The sequence below is a fragment of the Caretta caretta genome, chromosome 7, assembly GCF_965140235.1.
Source record: "Caretta caretta isolate rCarCar2 chromosome 7, rCarCar1.hap1, whole genome shotgun sequence".
Classification (NCBI taxonomy): domain Eukaryota; kingdom Metazoa; phylum Chordata; order Testudines; family Cheloniidae; genus Caretta; species Caretta caretta.
In genome coordinates this window covers 42255125-42269250 of record NC_134212.1, presented here as the reverse complement: position 1 = coordinate 42269250, position 14126 = coordinate 42255125, and the positions used below count along the sequence as shown (strand labels likewise).

The 14126-nt window shown below is 45.2% G+C and overlaps 1 protein-coding gene across 1 annotated transcript in view; it reads right to left on the bottom strand.

Annotated features, from left to right (window-relative positions):
- The window catches only part of LOC142072876 (uncharacterized), a 45125-nt gene extending 31544 nt beyond the window's left edge, over positions 1-13581 (bottom strand). The window contains exons 1-2 of the mRNA XM_075131166.1: positions 13288-13581; positions 7574-7648 (exon numbers count right to left, since the gene is read on the bottom strand). Coding sequence (XP_074987267.1) covers position 7574 — 1 coding nt within the window. The 5' untranslated portion in view covers positions 7575-7648; positions 13288-13581. The remainder of the gene's footprint in view (positions 1-7573; positions 7649-13287) is intronic.
- Positions 13582-14126: the final 545 nt, after the last annotated feature.

Here is a 14126-nt window from a genome sequence, read left to right as displayed (position 1 = left end):
AGGATAACTATAGGCATTTCAGCATCCCCAATGGTTATTTTCAATGGGAAGAAAGTCCCTTGCTGCAGCTGTTGAAACAGACCAGAGTTCCTGAAGATGCGAGTGTCATGTACCTTTCCTAGCCATCCCCCACTGGTGTTGGTGAAACGTCCCTTGTGATCCACCAGTGCTTGCAGCACCATTGAAAAGTACCCCTTTCAGTTTATGTACTCGGTGCTCCGGTGCCAAGATAGGGATATGGGTTCCGTCTATCGCCCCACCACAATTAGGGAATCCCATTGCAGCAAAGTCATCCACTATGACCTGCACATTTCCCAGACTCACTGCCCTTGATAGCAGCATCTCAGTGATTGAGTTGGCTACTTGGATCACAGCAGCCCCCACAGTAGATTTGCCCACTCCAAACTGATTCCCAACTGACCAGTACCTGTCTGGCATTGCAAGCTTCCACAGGGCTATCACCACTCGCTTGTGAACTGTGAGGGCTGCTCTCATCTTGGTAATCTGGTGCTTCAGGGCAGGGGAAAGCAAGTCACAAAGTTCCATGAAAAGTGCCCTTACGCATGCAAAAGTTTCGCAGCCATTGGGAATTGTCCCAGACCCACAACACTATGTGGTCCCACCAGTCTGTGCTTGTTTCCCAGGCCCAGAGTTGGTGTTCCATGGCATGAACCTGCCCCTTTACCACCATCATGTCCACACAGCTGGGGCCTGTACTTTGAGAGAAGTCTGTGTCCATGTCCTCATCACTCTCCTCACCGCGCTGCCATTGCCTACTCGCCCGCTTTTGCAGTTTCTGGTTCTGCACATACTGCTGGATAATGCATGTGGTGTTTAGAATGGTCATAACTGCTGCGGTAATCTGAGCGGGCTCCATGCTTGCCATGGTATGGCGTCTGCAGGAGAGCAGTGTGGCAGCAGAAGCGGCAGGTGGATGACGATGCTGAGAGCAATATGGCACCCGCATGGAAAAAGGCACAAAACGATTGTTGGCTGTTGCTTTCATGGAGGGAGGAGAGCAGCCTGAGGCAGAATGGCCCCCTCAAGGATTGAACTCATAACCCTGGGTTTAGCAGGCCAGTGCTCAAATCACTGAGCTATCCCTCTGCCAATATTCCAGGCAGGACTGAATCTCCATTAGACAAAACTTAAAGAAGAGAATGACCTGAGTCACTCCATTTATGTCCAGGCGCCCCGACAGACCTCACCAAGATCAGCCAGGAGCACCCAAGTCTGCCCAGGAGCCCCAACCGACCTAACCAAGGCCAGCCAAGAGCACCCAGGAGACGACGAGGACGGCTACCAGTCATAATGCACCATCTGCTGCCACAAGGCAATGAGCTGCTGCTGTGTAGCAATGTAGTCCCGCATCTGCCAGCACCCAGGAGACGTACAGTGACGGTGAGCTGAACAGGCTCCATGCTTGCTGTGGTATGGCATCTGCACGTGTAACCCAGGAAAAAAGGCATGAAACTATTGTCTGCCATTGCTTTCATGGAGGGAGGGGGGGCCTGATGACATGTACCCAGAACCATCCGCAACAATGTTTTTTGCCCCATCAGGCATTGGGATCTCAACCCAGAATTCCAATTGGTGGCGGAGACTGCGGGAACTGTGGGATAGTTACCCACAGTGCAACACTCCGGAAGTTGATGCTAGCCTCGGTACTGTGGATGCACTCTGCCGACTTAATGGTCTTAAGTGGAGACACACACAATTGACTGTATAAAATCAATTTCTAAAAAATCTACTTCTATAAATTTGACCTAATTTTGTAGTGTAGACATAGCCTCAGATTCACGCTGCTCAGGTGTAAATGAATTCATAAGGCACAAGGCAGTGGAGAATAAGGTCCTCCAGGACCAAACTCCACCCTGATTTACACCGTAAACAGGCCTAATTAAATAAATGGAGTTCCATAGGCTAAATTAGAGTTGTCTTTGGCTATATATTTTAAAACTAAACCAATGAAGTTCTTGCGGGCTAGAAAGTATACCAATTCCTGGAAGATTAATTATTGTTTATCTGGCTACTCTATTACTTGTATTTTACCATAACTTTCTAGAGTGGATTTTCAACCCCCATTAGTAAAAGCTGTACAATGTTTTACATCTGCAAACATCAGCCCATGCATTTTGACTCTCCTGTGACATACCCTCACTCAGCACATGCAGAGAATGACTTGGCAGCTTGGTAAGTACATAAGAATGGCCATATTGGATAAGACCAATGGTCTACCTAGCTCAGTATCCTGCCTTCGAACAGGGGCCAGTGCAGAGCCTTCAGAGGGAATGAAGAGAACAGGGCAACCATTGAGTGATCTGTCCCCTGTCGTCCTGTCCAGAATCTGCCAGTCAGAAGTATAAGGACACCCAGAGCACAGGGTTGCATCCTGGACCATCTTGGCTAATGGCCTCTATGAGCTTCTTTCTTTCTTTCTTTTTTTTTTTTTAAACCCATTTATACTTCTGGCCTTCACAACACCCCCTGGCAACAAGTTAAACAGTCTGATGGTGCATTGTGTGAAGAAGTACTTCTTTTGATTTATTCTGAACCTGCTGCCTATTAATTTCATTGGGTGAGCCCTGGTTCTTGTTATGTGAAGGGATATAACACTTTCTTATTCACTTTTTCCACACCATTCATCATTTTGCAGACCTCTATTTTATTCCCCCCACACTTGTAAATCTCTTTTCTAAAATGAACAGTCCCAGTCTTTTTAATCTCTTATCAAATGAAAGATATTCCATACCTTAATCATTTTTGTTGCCCTTCTTGGTAACTTTTCCAATTTTAATATCTTTTTTGAGATTAAGCAACCTGAACTGCACATAGTATTCAAGGTGTGGGCATACGCTTGTATGCTTTTCCTCTGAAATTCCCACTGGTTAGCACTGGTTCAGCTCCACTAGCGGTAGCAATGATTGGAGCACTAGTGCAGATGAGGCTCCAGGAGTCCTCCAAAATTCTAATGACCTTAGTCCCTTATACCACTCAGGTCTAGAGGTCATTTTGATAAAAATGTCACTGTCCTGTCCATGCCAGCTCTCCCACGAGTGGAGCTGCACAGATGAGCTCAACAGGGAAGATGCCCCAAAAAGACTAATCAGAAGTAGCAGTGAGGGATAATACAGATAGTAACAACCAAAGGTTAAGTAGCTTTATTGAAGCCATTACTCTAGGCAGAGGAGCAACTAACCCTGATGAAACTAGTAAATGAAGCTGCTTCCTTTCTATTCATTGCAGGCTATACAGTGCAAAAACATCTAATGGTTAGAAGAAAGGACTGGGAATCACAAATTGAGTTAAACGCTCTCCATTCTACCAACGAATTGCTGTGACTAGAGCAAATTGCTTAACTGTGCCTCACTTTCCTCTTCTATAAAGTGGAGTAACATTCCTCCTGAGGATTAGATATTTTATATCCCCAGCTGAAAGATGCTATACCTGTGCAGAGCACTTGTAGAAATGCTGTATTACTGTCAGGGTCAGATTAACTTTTCTTGGGCCCGGTGCCAAACATATTTGTGGGCCCCCATGGAGCAAGGTGCAGGGAGGTGGGATGGTCAGTCTCCATAGTGAAGGGAAGGCTGGAGGTAATGAGGCACAGCACAGCAGGAGCAGCCCCGCTCCGCGCAGCCCAGCAGAAGGGTACTGTTTATAAACCTGCAGCTGCCAGACACACACTGGCCTTCCCAGCCCTGAGCCAGCATACCCCTTCCCCTTGAGGGCGGGCCTGCACAACACCACCCCCTGCCCAGTGCCCCACCCTTATGCCCAGTGCCCCCTCTCCCAGAAACCTCCACCACAGATCTCTATGCCTAGCCCTCCCCACTCCCCGAGACCTCCCCCACTGGCCTCCCACCACAACTGCACAGCACCCTGCACACCACACTGCTCGCCATCACCCCCTGCCCATAGACCTCCACACTGCCCACCACCTTCCTCACAGTCTTACCATCACAGCTGCACAGCACCCCATATTCCTCATGGGATTCTAAACAAAAAAATTAAAAATTCTGCACATAATATTTTAGAATTCTGCACATTTTGTTTGTCAATAAATAAATGTGGAGGCTCCAATATGGCAGTGGAGAGCACAGGCCTCTGGTTGCATAGAGTTGGGAGATTACCCTGCAGCCTCCCCGACCCTACCTCTCGGCAGGGACTCAGCGGTGAGGCTGCACCCGACCCTGACACAGTGCAAGGGCCAGGCCTACCCCAGAAATACCCTGAGACCCTGCCCCCCTGTGCCAGCTGTACAGGCTCAGCCCAGCAGCAGGATCCAAGTGCAGAGGACTTAGTGTGGGGGGATCCAGGTGGGGGTAAGAGAGTTCTCTGTGGTGCAATCTGGATGCGGGTGGCTCAGTGGGAGATCTGGATACACAGAAGCTCATTCGGGGGTTTCAGGTGCAGAAGCTCTGCAGGGGATCCAGGTTAACGGGCTCAGCCAGGGTGGGGGGAGTCTAGGAGCAGGGGAGGTGGGGTTCATTTGGGTGGGGGTCCAGGTGGTTGGGGCTCAGTGGAGAGGGTGTCTGGAGGGGCTCATCGGGGTGGTACAGATGCAGGGGAGGTGGGGCTTGTCAGGGTGAGAGTTCGATGGGCCTGCTTAACAGGGGACCCCAGCTTCTGCCAAGGGGATGCCGCATGCTGGGCTCCACCTTCCCTCCTACCCCTGCTTCCTTCATCCCCTTCTCTTCCCCATCCCAGGCCCCTTCCCCACTGCCCCATCTTCTCCCCATCCCACCCCTTTTGTCCCCGCTGCCTCTTTCCCCCAGGCCCCACCTCCCTCCGCCCCCGCTTCCCCTGCCCCCTTCTCTTCCCTATCCCATGCCCCTTCCCCACCGCTCCATCTCCTCCCGACCCCCTTCTTCCCCAATGCCTCTTTCCCCCTAGCCCCAGCCTGCCCCTGCCCTTTCCCACCATAGGCACTCACTGTTGTACAGAAAACAGGATGGCTCCCAGCACACAGAAGGGGAGCTCAACCAGCACTAGGACTCAGAAAGTGGCATCTTCTGAGCAGCACCCTCTTTTTTCAGTTGGGCAGCTCTGCGCTTGCAGAAAGCGGGGGAGGCAGTGGAGTGTGACTCCGTGTGCCCCCATGCCTCGCCTCTGTTTGCGGGCACTGCCCCCCAAACTAAACCCATGGGTATGCTCAGCTGCCACTCCCCTCACTTTGCTTTCCGGTCACTTTTGAAAGGAAAGAAAAGAAATCTGCAGGGGATCTGTTTTCACTCCCCCAGGAGTACCCCACACAGACCCTCCAGAGACCCACTCTCCCACGCCCTTCCTGCCCCCAGCCACACTCACCGGCCTGCTGGCGCCATGGTAAACCCGGTACTGATTAGTGTTAAAGTACTCCAGGAAGAATATTTATTTGTCTAGTGCTCTGCTGTGGATGAAACCTTACAGATAGTAAGATACTGTCACTAACCTGAGGGGCTTATAATCAAGAAGACTACAAAAATATTCCATAGGGTTCGGAGTATATCAGTGGTAGGGATAATTATACTCTGGGAGTGTAATTTTCTGGGGTAGAGAGGACAAGGTTTTTTTTCTGTACATTCATTTGAAAATCAGTTACACTTGCTGGAATCCTGCACCACTGCAGAGACAGGTTTTAATTATTCAGTTGCACTCCTTATGAGACAAGTGGCACAGCTCCTGTTTCACTGTTAAGTTCAGAGGCTAGCTTGTCTGAAGGTTGGCACGTACTCTATCCCTGTCTCTGAGCAGAACTCCCAGTGATATCCGGGAAATTCTGCAGAAATACTGAATGGAGAATAAGGGCCACTAGTGCCAAATCTTGCAAAGAACTGAGTACCCTCAGCCCTGCTGGCGTCAGTGGGAGTTGGATATTGAGGCCCAAATCAGGCCCATAATCCACTCCCTGAGGGTAGTAGTGGAGTGGATATTGAATCTGAAACCCAAGAATGATAGTTACTTTGAGATCTGCTGGGTTTCATGAATGCCATAAGTGTCCGTACTGATTTTTTGTATGGTTCCCTCTTGCTCCCAACTGTATTTAGCAATGCTATATGTGTAGCCTGACCCAAAGTTGGGAATATATCATTGTAAACTTGAGGATTAACAGGTTCTTGTCCCAAGATCAGGCCCAGGAAGATTATTGCAAAATCATCATATAATTTGGGAACCCCGATGTGAACAGGTGCAACACTCACACCATAGGAACTCTCTCTCTCTCGATAGATATAGATATATAGATAGATACAAATATGATTTCTTAATAATTTAGCAAAGTTATACACACACTTAAACTCAACAAGGCAGATAGAGATAATACAGAAAGTACATTTGGGCATCCATACTTACACCCTTATCTTTCTTAACCTACTTAACCATTATCTTACATACTTAACCCTTATCTTTCTCTTCACCATCCTTGTCCTCATCTTCCCCGGTGGCCATCATTCTGGGCCGTACCAAGGTCTACATCTCTCCACCCTTCTGCTGTCCCTGGGACGTTACTTTTATAGTAGGTTACACTGATGCTGCCTTGTCCAATGCATATTCAATAGAGGTCCTTATTTGTATTTCCACCCCCTAAGGTGTCCGTTTGCTATAGGTTAGTATATGTATGATGTTACCATATTAGCATACACGTCAATTTGTTGTCATGTTAGCTTTGCGGTTAGACATTCTGTCTGGAACTTTCTGTATGTTGGTGTGGGTGGCTGATGTCGGTATTCTGGACAAAATTCCCCCTCTTGCATGCTACTTTCAGTTTCCTATAACTTATGAGTTACTTAAATTTATCTATACCAAAGGCTATAGGCCTCAAGCCTCATGCTATCTACTAAAGCCAAATCTTACAGAATAAAAGCCTGTAGGTTCCTTGCATTACTACTAAATATAATAAAGCAGAATAACAAAACAATGAATATTAATACAGGTAAGCTGGCCCACTGGGCTACATATGGTAACAAGGGCGGCCAACGAAATTCTATGTTCTCTAGTACACCAGACTTTTGGCATAGACAAAGCCTAAAATCATTTTTTATTAATCCTCTACCGTGCCTGTAACGTTGTCCTCAATGGTGCTTTGGCCACCACTGTGATGGCACATGCTCTGAGACTAACCATGTTTGTCCATCACTACATCAATATGTTCCAGTGGACTAACAGTGTTGATAGGAAGAACTAGTATAGCAGCTATGTTGGTTCAACTAGTCCTCCCAGTGGAATCCCACAAAACTCTTAGCCACCCTTCAGGCACTACTTTATAACTTAAAAATGCTTGGTTACCTGTCAAGTTGGCTGCATACAGGCCTGAGACAGTTGTGGCTGCTCAGCTCTGCCTCCTCCTAACACTGTTCATGATGAATCTAATCTGAGTGCTGCCCAAGTATCAGGCTGAAGTCAGCTGCCCTGTGCAGCTGTCTCATCCTTCCGTGACACCTCAACCCAAAAATCAATAAAACAAATAAGCATAAATAAAACACAGCTTGGACATCTACCTTTTAAAAAACATTAAAAATCTCTTCTCCTTTGAGAGTGCACCAGAAAAAGCCAGGACACAAATCAATGGCTGATAAGTAAAGAAGACACTCACTTCATGCACTCACTTCACTGGGGATTGCTGTAGCTGTCTAGGCCCACTGCCCCAGCAGTGTCTCATTTCTGAAATCTGAAAGAGAACACAACAACATTGTCATCAAACCTGGCATAAAGTAACTTAAATTTACCCTGCCTCCCCACTTTCCTCCTGAGAAGCGGTACATCCCCTGCTGCTCTACTGCATTATGTGGTGAAGGAGACAGCGACACTCCACTAGTTGATGGAGCAATATCACCTGGAATCAGAGTATTCCAGTCTTTTTCCTAAAGAGAAACATTGGAGAAAGAAACCACTAGTATAGCAACAAAATAAAACACAACCTTCTCCACAAATAAAATAAAACTCAATTATTTTGGTGGGAAGAAATGAATTAAATCAAGCACTACACTTCAAAAACCAAGACCAAAAGTTGTCAGTGCTTACAGTGATATACACTGGACCACATGGCCCACAGGCAATCGAGCAAGTGGTCCAGAGGGAGCTGATGAGTCTTTTCCATGGCATCTACTCTGCTGCATGCTTGTGCTTGCATAGTCGCTGATCCTGGTGACACACATGTACTGTTGTTGATTTTTTTCAGGAAAGAACTGACACATTCAGTGTAACAAACAATGGTCAAGAAGTCTAAATAGACAGTGGATATAATGTACTTGTTCAAAGGAGCTGTGCTGGGCTAAGACACAACAACCTATACACCCAACTGTGCTTCCATATGTGGATGTGGTGCACTGTGCATCTGGAACAAAATGGCTAGTGTGGATGCTCTACATAACTGCTGTTTGCAGTGGTTCAGTTAGTGTAGATGCCTGTTCCAGATACACTCTAGTGTTACCTTTCTGATTCACATGCATAATGGTGGTGGTGAAGAGTTTGCTCATGTTGTGGTAGTTTAGATTTTGTGCCCTTTTTTTTTTCTTGACTTGTGTAACTTTCCCCTTAGTCTCACTTTGTGAAAAACTCCTGAAGGGCTAGAGCAGGTGGATCCTAGGTGTTATGACTCAGACTCCTGGCTTCCTTGAACAGTATTATGCTTTTATCTCAACAAAATGTGTTTTATCCTTGGCTTAGTGGCTGGGTTGTAGTAATTTGCACACCGTTATCTTGATGCAATGAATTATTTTAATTAGAATACTTCCTTTAACACAATTTTATGCATGGGAGGTGCACTTGTCCTGAGATGCAAATACCTTTTATATACTACCTGGGAAGGGGGTGTGTAAGAAAAAATAATCATGCTGACTTGTAGTAAATGAACTTGTTACCCCAAATACTGCTGGCAAGTGTAAATTCCACTTCCTGACCCAGTGGGGATGCGCTCCTAAAGGAAGATCAGGTATTTTTGCCATCACACCCCTTAGGGATAGTGCTATGGCAACAGTCCTGAAGTGTGGTTGGAACATTGCAGGTGGAGGCTGCCTAGGCCATTAGCCAAGCCAAGGTTGTTAAAAGCCCTCTGTTGGATGGGTGGGTTGCAGGTGCATTGTCATTACAACCCCCCTTCCAAAGGAGGACATTCTACCACAAAAGGCCCTGGATCATGTTGGCAGAAACTGGTGAAAACTAAAACTGAATCTAGCCCATTATGTGAAATTTTGGCCCTTGTACTTTTGCCCCAGTTCCAAAATCCTGTAGACATGCTTTTTGTGTATAGGCACCATTATTTTAGCACCTTTTAAAGGAAAACTGTTAGAAAATGTACATGCAATACTGCAATGCATGCAAGCTAAAGAATAACTTTACTTTTTGCTTCCTCTTCTATTCCCTTCCCCTTGTCTATCCAGGATCTACTGGAAACATGAACCTTCTTAAGTGCTATGCCAACCAAATCACTGCTTCCATAGTTGGTGTTCCTCACTTTTGGGATGGCCTACGAATTCAACCGCAGGCTCAAATGTGTGTGGGTGGTTGTGTGGGGGGACTGGATTCCACTCCACATCAACTTTTCATTTATGAGCTTGGAAATTGATTTGGAATCTAGTTTACATGGACTTATTCTCTGCTTATTTTATTTCAGTAGATTTTAACTCATTATTGTTAAAATTATATCTAATTTTCTTTGAGTTAGGCACCTGTGTCATCAGTGTGGTTATGTAAATTCTGTTGTTTTGATTCAGCTAATCATGGTAACACTGTGTTTTAAAAATACACTTAGAGGAAAGGGGCCTGTTATCACTTCACTTAATGATACCACATTGGTATTATTCTTTCTAACCTTCTAATTAATCAGGATATTCTACTTTGTTGTAGTTTGAGATTATTATTATGGTTTGACATCTAAAACGTCACTGCTTTGTGGGTACAGCATCCAAAAATCCCCATTTTAAAGCCAACTTTTAAATATGAGGGTTTCTTTCCCTATTTTTATGTAGCAATGTAAACTACAATATCCTGGGTAAAGGAAGTCTGTATTTTAAGTAACTCAGTTATCTTCCCTGCTCCAATATGGCAGGGTATAAATAGAGCAATAGCTGACATTACATCATTGTTGCCTTCTGCACAGATGGCTAGGGACCTGAGAGTTCAAGAAAAGGGCAGCCGGAATTGAAACCTCCCAAACCACAAAACTACAGTAAGGTTCAGACATGGAATACAGATCTTTTTTTTTAGAAATACAACTACAAAAAGGAAAGAGCATTTAAAGCTGCTGCCACACTTTTCTCTCCTAAAGACAGGGTAAAAAAAGGAAGTGAAACAGACTGGGTTGGGGGAGGGAAGAGTCTTCTCTGCCCACTTCATTTACAAGGTTTGCAACAACAGTAACTCTTCAAAAATTTGTCTTGAAACCACATCGCCCTACACCAAAGTCACTGCAACCTGGTAAATGGTATACACGTATCTTTGTAGAAACAAAGCAATTAATGTCCATTCAGTATTATGGAAATGACTTACTGAAATGAATCTACAAAAAAGGCATTTATTTGATAAAATCAATGTACATTTGAAAAATACTAAAATAAGCAAATCATTGCATGAAAATCTTTGCAGCTGTAAAGAACACCAATAGAACTGTTGGACCACCTGCCATATAGAAGCAGGCAGTGCAGATACCCATAGCAAAGTGAATTAGAAATGGGGGATTTGAGGTTAGCTCAAAGGCTGCTGTTGTGCTCCACAGAAAGGTCACAGGTGGCCTTCAAAATCTTAAATTAGCCTTTGCTACCAACATTGTCGCATTGCATAGAATAATCAAGCTTTCGTGTACGTGCAAACAAGTGTTTGGCAACTCATGCAATTTTACTGCAAGTCTTGCAATACTTGGTATGGGTATTTTTCCCAACAGTCCAGGTCCCAGAAGGCTGTGTCACTAAATGTGATTCTAAGCTTGCATTTAGAATGAAGTAAGTTTATAGTCCTTGTGGTTGTAGAGATGCTTGAAAATGCAAACGCTAAAAGCTCAAAATAAAGGCTGTCACGCAATTAAAAAATTAAGCGGGTAATTAAAAAATAATAGAATACTACTTATTTAAAATATTTTCAGATGTTTTCCACATTTTCAAATATACCGAGTTCAATTACAACACAGAATACAAAGTGTACAATGCTCTCTATCATGAAAGTTGAACTTACAAATGTAGAATTATGCACAAAAAATAACTACATTCAAAAACAAAACAATGTAAAACTTTAGAGTCTGCAAGCCCACTCAGTCCTACATCTTGTTCAACCAATCACTCAAACAAATTTGTTTACATGGGCAGGAGATAATGCTGCCCACTTCTTGTTTATAGTGTCACCTGAAGCGTTCGCATGGCACTGTTGTAGCCGGCATTGCAAGATATTTACGTGCAGATGCGCTAAAGATTCATATGTCTTTTCATTCTTCAACCATCTATCCAGAGGACATACATCCATGCTGATCATGGGTTCTGCTCAATAACAATCCAAAGCAGTGTGGACCGACACATGTTCATATTCATCATCTGAGTCAGATGCCTCCAGCAGAAGGTTGATTTTCTTTTTTGGTGGTTTGGATTCTGTAGTTTCTACATCAGAGTGTTGCTCTTTTAAGACTTCTGAAAGCATGTGCCACCCCTCGTTCCTCTCAGAGGAAGGCACTTCAGATTCTTAAATCTTGGGTCGAGTCCTGTAACTATCTTTAGAAATCTCACATTGGTACTTCTTTGCGTTTTGTCAAATCTACATACAGTGAAAGTGTCCTTAAAACGAACAACATGCTGGGTCATCATCCAAGACTGCTATAACATGAAATATATGGCAGAAAGTGGGTAAAACAGAGCAGGAGACGTACAGTTCTCCCCCAAGGAGTTCAATCACATTGAATTAACAATTTCTTTTTTTAACAAGCACCATCAGCATGGAAGCATGTCCTCCAGAATAGTGACCAAAGCATGAAGGGGCATACAAATATTTACATATCTGGCACGCAAATAGCTTGCAATGCAGGTTACAAAAGTGCCATGCGAATGCCTGTTCTCACTTTCTGGTGACATTGTAAATAAGAAGCAGCACCTGTGTGAACTTAGTCTGCAACTGCAAATATTTATTATTTGAAGGATTGACCCATGTTTACTTGATTCCTATACTAAACTCCATGATAAACAATAAAACCACCCTAGGACTGATACTTATTCTGGCACCAGGGGAAACTAAAAAGAAAAGTGCCCACACTGGAACCCTGCATCTAATCATAGAATCATAGAATATAAGGGTTGGAAGGGACCCCAGAAGGTCATCTAGTCCAACCCCCTGCTCGAAGCAGGACCAATTCCCAGTTAAATCATCCCAGCCAGGGCTTTGTCAAGCCTGACCTTAAAAACCTCTAAGGAAGGAGATTCTACCACCTCTCTAGGTAACGCATTCCAGTGTTTCACCACCCTCTTAGTGAAAAAGTTTTTCCTAATATCCAATCTAAACCTCCCCCACTGCAGCTTGAGACCATTACTCCTCGTTCTGTCATCTGCTACCATTGAGAACAGTCTAGAGCCATCCTCTTTGGAACCCCCTTTCAGGTAGTTGAAAGCAGCTATCAAATCCCCCCTCATTCTTCTCTTCTGCAGGCTAAACAATCCCAGCTCCCTCAGCCTCTCCTCATAACTCATGTGTTCCAGACCCCTAATCATTTTTGTTGCCCTTCGCTGGACTCTCTCCAATTTATCCACATCCTTCTTGTAGTGTGGGGCCCAAAACTGGACACAGTACTCCAGATGAGGCCTCACCAATGTTGAATAGAGGGGAACGATCACGTCCCTCGATCTGCTCGCTATGCCCCTACTTATACATCCCAAAATGCCATTGGCCTTCTTGGCAACAAGGGCACACTGCTGACTCATATCCAGCTTCTCGTCCACTGTCACCCCTAGGTCCTTTTCCGCAGAACTGCTGCCTAGCCATTCGGTCCCTAGTCTGTAGCTGTGCATTGGGTTCTTCCGTCCTAAGTGCAGGACCCTGCACTTATCCTTATTGAACCTCATCAGATTTCTTTTGGCCCAATCCTCCAATTTGTCTAGGTCCTTCTGTATCCTATCCCTCCCCTCCAGCGTATCTACCACTCCTCCCAGTTTAGTATCATCCGCAAATTTGCTGAGAGTGCAATTCACACCATCCTCCAGATCATTTATGAAGATATTGAACAAAACCGGCCCCAGGACCGACCCTTGGGGCACTCCACTTGATACCGGCTGCCAACTAGACATGGAGCCATTGATCACTACCCGTTGAGCCCGACAATCTAGCCAGCTTTCTACTCACCTTATAGTGCATTCTTCCAGCCCATACTTCCTTAACTTGCTGACAAGAATACTGTGGGAGACCGTGTCAAAAACTTTGCTAAAGTCAAGAAACAATACATCCACTGCTTTCCCTTCATCCACAGAACCAGTAATCTCATCATAAAAGGCGATTAGATTAGTCAGGCATGACCTTCCCTTGGTGAATCCATGCTGGCTGTTCCTGATCACTTTCCTCTCATGCAAGTGCTTCAGGATTGATTCTTTGAGGACCTGCTCCATGATTTTTCCAGGGACTGAAGTGAGGCTGACTGGCCTGTAGTTCCCAGGATCCTCCTTCTTCCCTTTTTTAAAGATTGGCACTACATTAGCCTTTTTCCAGTCATCCGGGACTTCCCCCGTTCGCCACGAGTTTTCAAAGATAATGGCCAATGGCTCTGCAATCACAGCCGCCAATTCCTTCAGCACTCTCGGATGCAACTCGTCCGGCCCCATGGACTTGTGCACGTCCAGCTTTTCTAAATAGTCCCTAACCACCTCTATCTCCACAGAGGGCTGGCCATCTCTTCCCCATTTTGTGATGCCCAGCGCAGCAGTCTGGGAGCTGACCTTGTTAGTGAAAACGGAGGCAAAAAAAGCATTGAGTACATTAGCTTTTTCCACATCCTCTGTCACTAGGTTGCCTCCCTCATTCAGTAAGGGGCCCACACTTTCCTTGGCTTTCTTCTTGTTGCCAACATACCTGAAGAAACCCTTCTTGTTACTCTTGACATCTCTGGCTAGCTGCAGCTCTAGGTGCGATTTGGCCCTCCTGATATCATTCCTACATGCCCGAGCAATATTTTTATACTCTTCCCTGGT